Source organism: Lepidochelys kempii, chromosome 1, assembly GCF_965140285.1.
Source record: "Lepidochelys kempii isolate rLepKem1 chromosome 1, rLepKem1.hap1, whole genome shotgun sequence".
Classification (NCBI taxonomy): Eukaryota; Metazoa; Chordata; order Testudines; family Cheloniidae; genus Lepidochelys; species Lepidochelys kempii.
In genome coordinates this window covers 5,390,778-5,396,229 of record NC_136380.1, presented here as the reverse complement: position 1 = coordinate 5,396,229, position 5,452 = coordinate 5,390,778, and the positions used below count along the sequence as shown (strand labels likewise).

General features: G+C 42.9%; 1 protein-coding gene across 1 annotated transcript; it reads left to right on the top strand.

Moving 5' to 3' along the window:
* The first annotated feature begins 1,934 nt into the window (after positions 1–1,934).
* LOC140905580 (olfactory receptor 52N5-like) lies at positions 1,935–2,747 on the top strand. Its single transcript, XM_073329103.1, has 2 exons — positions 1,935–2,066; positions 2,304–2,747. Exons 1-2 carry the CDS (start codon positions 1,935–1,937, stop codon positions 2,745–2,747), a joined length of 576 nt encoding a protein of 191 aa, XP_073185204.1.
* The last annotated feature ends 2,705 nt before the right edge of the window (positions 2,748–5,452 follow it).

Sequence of the window (5,452 nt, the reverse complement as noted above, 5' to 3'; positions counted from 1 at the left end):
GACAGTCAGATTCAAAACATAGAGAATCCCTCTAGGCAAAACCTTAAGTTACAGAAAGACACAAAAACAGGAATATACATTTCCTCCAGCACAGCAAATTTCACAAGCCAAAACAAATAAAACCTAATGCATTTTCTAGCTAGATTACTTACTAACTTTACAGGAGTTGGAGGGATTGCATCCTTGATCTGTTCCCTGCAAAGGTATCACACAGACAGACCAAAACCTTTTCCCCTCTCCAGATTTGAAAGTATCTTGTCCCCTCATTGGTCATTTTGGGTCAGGTGCCAGCCAGATTACCTGAGCTTCTTAACCCTTTACAGGTTAAAGGATTTTGCCTCTGGCGAGGAGGGATTTTATAGCACTGTATGCAGAAAAAGAAAAGGAGGACTTGTGGCACCTTAGAGACTAACCAATTTATTAGAGCATAAGCTTTCGTGAGCTACAGCTCACTTCCTCAGATGCATCTGAGGAAGTGAGCTGTAGCTCACGAAAGCTTATGCTCTAATAAATTGGTTAGTCTCTAAGGTGCCACAAGTCCTCCTTTTCTTTTTGCGAATACAGACTAACACGGCTGTTACTCTGAAACCTGTCTGTATGCAGAAAGGTGGTTACCCTTCCCTTTATATTTATGACAGGAGGTAACAGAGGTGCAGACCTGTAGCCCTAAACACCAATAGCCTTGTGGCCTTCCTGCCCATTCTGTTGAGCACAAAGTCATAACCTAGCCAGATTATATCTGTTTCTTTGGGGGAAACTTGGCTCCTTTCCAACATAGGAATGGCATTTTGGATCAGACCTATGGTTCATCTAGTCCAGTTTCCTCTCTCTGATACTGAAAGCCCCAGGTGCTGCAGAAGAAGTGGTAAGACACCAAGCAATAGTTGGATAGGGGGATGACTTATCCATCCTGAATGTGTCATCCTAATGTCTAACAGCTGGAGATAGGCTTGTGCCCTAAAGCATGTTCGAGGGTAGGCCTTTCAAAATATGTCTTTAGCTATAAATATTGTAAGTGGCTAATTTCGCTATCCAGGTAAATGTCCAAATCCTTCCTGATTCTCACTTAGCCCATGGCCTCAACTACCTCTTGTTACAACAAGTTCCTCAGTTTAATTAGGCATTGAGTCAAGAGAGCACTCTTTTTTTATTAGTTTTGAATTTGCCATGTTTCACTTTTATTGAATGTCCTCTTGATCTTGTGTTAGGAGACATGGAGAATACATTCTCAATCTACTCTCTACCAAGCAGTATTTTAGAGATTTTCACATCTCCCCTCTAATTGATCTCTTTTGTAAGGTAACAATCCCAGTCTTTTTACCCTTTCTCCAGCTGAGAGCTTCCTCAGGCCCTTGAGCCTACTTATTGCTCTTGCCTGAACCCCTCTAGTTCTGCAATATCCACTGTGAGTATGGTTCTCAGTACTACACAGAGGAGTCCAGAGGAGGGTGAAACATCACCTGACTGATCTCATGGCATTGTATTTTCTGTATGGTTTCCCATCCCTCTCCTCCTGGATGCCAATGTTTTTCTTAGACTTTAAAGTTCATCTGCCATTATGCTGCCCATTGACTTGGCTTGGTTAGCTCTCTCTGAGGACTTCTCTGGACTTGACTAGGACCTATATAATCTTGTGCCATCTGCATATTTTGCCACATCACTGCTCAACACCCTTTTTCTAGATTGGTAATAAGTATAAAACATTTGCCATACAGTTTGTTATAAATTGTGTAAACCCCCAACCCCCTCCCACCACCCACTTGCTGTCCTTCACAGGCACCTTGACCATTTCTGACCCTGACTGACACATGAACCACCTCATGGCAGTTTTCAACCTCACACACTTTGACGCTTCAGCATTCTTTCTAATGGGCATCCCTGACTTGGAACCTGCTCACATCTGGATTTCCATCCCTTTCTCTATTTTCTACATTATGGGCCTGCTGGGAAATTTCAAGCTTCTCTATGTTATAGCCAAGGAGCAGACTTTGCACAAGCCGATGTACCTGCCGCTCTCCATGCTGGCACTGACAGAAATCGGCACATCTACTTCCATCGTGCCAAAGGTAATGTGCATCGTTTGGTTCAATTTGAAAGGTATCACTCTGGGTGGCTGTCACATCCAGATGTTCTTCCTTTATCTGCATACTGTTATGCATTCAGCCATCCTCATGACAATGGCCTTTGATCGCTGTGTTGCCATATGTAACCCTCTGAGATATGCCACAGTCATCACCAATGCATGAATAGCTAAGCTAGGGCTAGTGGGTTTGATAAGAGCTGTTCTCTTCCTTCTTCCCAAGCCCCTGCTCCTGAGGAGGCAGCCATTCTGTGCCAACCGCATGATCCCACATACATGCTGTGACCACATGGCCATGGTGAAGATGTCGTGTGGTGACATTACAGTCAACAGGATGTATGGTTTGCTAATAGCATTTGTAATCACTATGTTAGACCTGACACTTATTGCCCTGTCCTATGGTCTGTTCATCACAGTATCCTCCAAGAAAGCCCACCAGAAATCTTTCACCACTTGCACAGACCATATCGGTGTGATGAAGATGTCTTATCCTTCCTTCCTCTTCTCCACTGTGACATACCGCTTTGGTCAGGGAATTGCTCCCCATCTTCACATCATCTTGACCAACCTATATTACATCCTCCTCCCCATGTTCAATCCTATCATTTATGGGGCCAAAACCTTCGAGCTTCGTGAGAAATTGTGTAAGTGCACTTGCAGAATATGATTGCCCGGTGCCACTGATTTTAAGCCTTCGTGACAAGAGGGTGAAAGTATATCTTGTTAATCAAGGGTGCTCTGTCCTACTTTGGCTGAGCTCAGCACTGTGGAAGTTGAAGTGTGAAAAGCTCATCACACCTAAGCTCTTATCACTGTCTCACCAAGTACTGATCTCTCTGCTGCTAAGTTCCCTCTCTCTCTCCATCACCTGATCTCTCTCAGTGTCATCTATCAGCCCTCAGCCCCAGAAACCCTGTCACTTGTTCTTTCCGTGACTTTCAAACCAACAGAAGATACGGTAGTTTTCTGAAGCAAGGTGGCGTTCCATTATACCCTGTTTGAACCGGTATCTTGTTCAGTTTGACAGACTGAAGCCATGCTTTCTGATAGCCAAAGACAATAAAGTAAGGACAGTGCTGAAATATACCTGATTTTTCTACGTCCAGTCCTTCTTGAACCTTGGAGGATAAACTCAATGTTATGGTTGGAAAATGTTAATACAGGAAAGGTGCTGCAGGAATTGAGGGCATTCTAGTAGAGCTTCTTGGTGAGAGTTTTGAAAGGATGTGTTTCTGAGAACTGGACCATATTACTCTAAATTTAAGGGGAGTTTGTGAAACAGATGAAACAGAGATTGCCACTATATGTCCAGGTGATTGAATCGCTTGCCTTCCTGAGTCTCTCGCAACCTAGATTGGCTGATATCTCATTTTTGCAAATATACAATGATACAAAATCTGTTGTGAAGAGTTTGCAACAATGAAAGAATGATTGCACTGGTTACTGCTGATATGTATGACCAGAAGCATCCTACTTCCAGGGAAGACACCGAGGAGGAAATGTTGCCTTTTAGGGACTAATAGTAACAAAATAATGCATCTCACAATATGGACATTGACTAGCATCATTGAATACAATTAGAAATATATAATATAATAATAAAAATGAGTACTTGTGGCACCTTAGAGACTAACCAATTTATTTGAGCATAAGCTTTTGTGAGCTACAGCTCACTTCATCACGAAAGCTTAAGCTCAAATAAATTGGTTAGTCTCTAAGGTGCCACAAGTACTTCTTTTCTTTTTGCAAATACAGACTAACACGGCTGTTACTCTGAAACCTAATATAATAATGTTATTGTTGTTTTTACACAACAGAAGTTTCGGGCTCCCTTGGGGCAAGGCAATTTTTAACAACATAATTTGCTATTTTTTCTTTAAAACACCAGCCACCTATCAACCAGGATTCAAGGACGAGTACTGGGGGTTTGATTTTGAATTTGATTGTCATCTCATAGATTTGTAGGTTATGTGGAAAAAAACTCCTTCTGGGGCTTGTAGCTTTCTTTTCTTTTCTTTTCTTTTCTTTTCTTTTCTTTTCTTTTCTTTTCTTTTCTTTTCTAAATCAGATCTATGCTAGGTATCTAAGAAAAGGTTTCTTTTGTTACTTGATGTATAGAGCAATGCATTTATTAAAAGAACCACCCCCTTGTTTCAAGAAAGAGATTGGGCTACTTTTAGATTAGTTTTTAAGTTACTTGGGGCTATTAAAGCAGTAAAATGTGGCAAACCTGATGCAGTACCTCAAGCTGAGCTGGAGGCAGAGCAGCAGCAGCCATAAAAAGAAAGGTCCAGAGAAGGATCCCTGAGGGGAGAACTTGGCTGTGGTCACAAAAGCAGCACTCAGCCATGTTGTATCCTTGGGAGCAGCAGTTTAGGAAGAAATCACTTGAGACACAGAGAGCTGCGAGCCGTGAAAGCAGCCATCTATTTTCCACTCCCTGAACTAACCGAACCAGCCCAAACTGGCTGGGCTACCCCCTAATCATCTAACTCAGTTGCCATAGCAACAACAAGCTGCTATTACCACGACAACCAAATACACAACATATTCCTCCCCCCTTCATAAAAACATCTCCTAAATAAAACAAACACTAAACTAGAGAATGAGGGTAGACTGCCTGCATTCCCGGCTAAACCCCGGGGATTATTTTGCCCCATCACCGTGGGTTCACCCTAGCTAAAGATCCAGCCATTGGAGTGTTGTCCCCTTGCTGATTTCAAAGCTTGTTTCATTGTCTGCACAAATCTTTCAGCTAATCCATTGGTCGATGGATGATATGGTGCTGTAGTGATGTGGTGTATCCCATTTGCCTTCATAAACTTTTGAAACTCCTGAGAGATGAACTGCGGTCTGTTGTCACTCGCAAGTTGTTCTGGCAGAACAAAACGACTAAAGAGTCCCCGTAGTTTTTGGATAGTACTCTCTGCAGTAGTGGACTGCATTCTGGAGACTTCTGGCCATTTAGAATGGGCATCTACCACCACTAAGAACATGCTTCCTTCAACAGGGACAGCAAAGTCAACGTGAATATGTTGCCACAGGTTTTCAGGTTAGTCCCAGGGGTGTAGGAGCACCCACTGGGGTGAATTCCTGACACCCTGACATGACATACAAGCTCTTGCTTTCTCTTCAATAGCACTGTGTAATCCAGGCCACCAGAAATAGCTTCGTGCAATTTCCTTCATGGGCACTTTCCACAGTGACCAGAATGTAGCTGTTCTAACATCTGTGATCTCAGTTGTGGTGGGATAATGACACGTCTCCCCCACAACAAATAACCAGATTAGATCGATAACTCTGTCCTCCTGGACATGTAGGTAACAAGGTCCGGTGAGACCGGAGAGGTTCGTCGAGATTTTCCATGCATCA

What these genes read in the sequence shown, in the direction of transcription:
- LOC140905580 (XM_073329103.1), top strand. Translation starts at nt 1,935, where the DNA reads ATGGGCCTGCTGGGAAATTTCAAGCTTCTCTATGTTATAGCCAAGGAG. An exon ending in CTACTTCCATCGTGCCAAAG is followed by an intron (nt 2,067 to 2,303) that starts GTAATGTGCATC and finishes CTTCTTCCCAAG; the next exon opens with CCCCTGCTCCTGAGGAGGCA.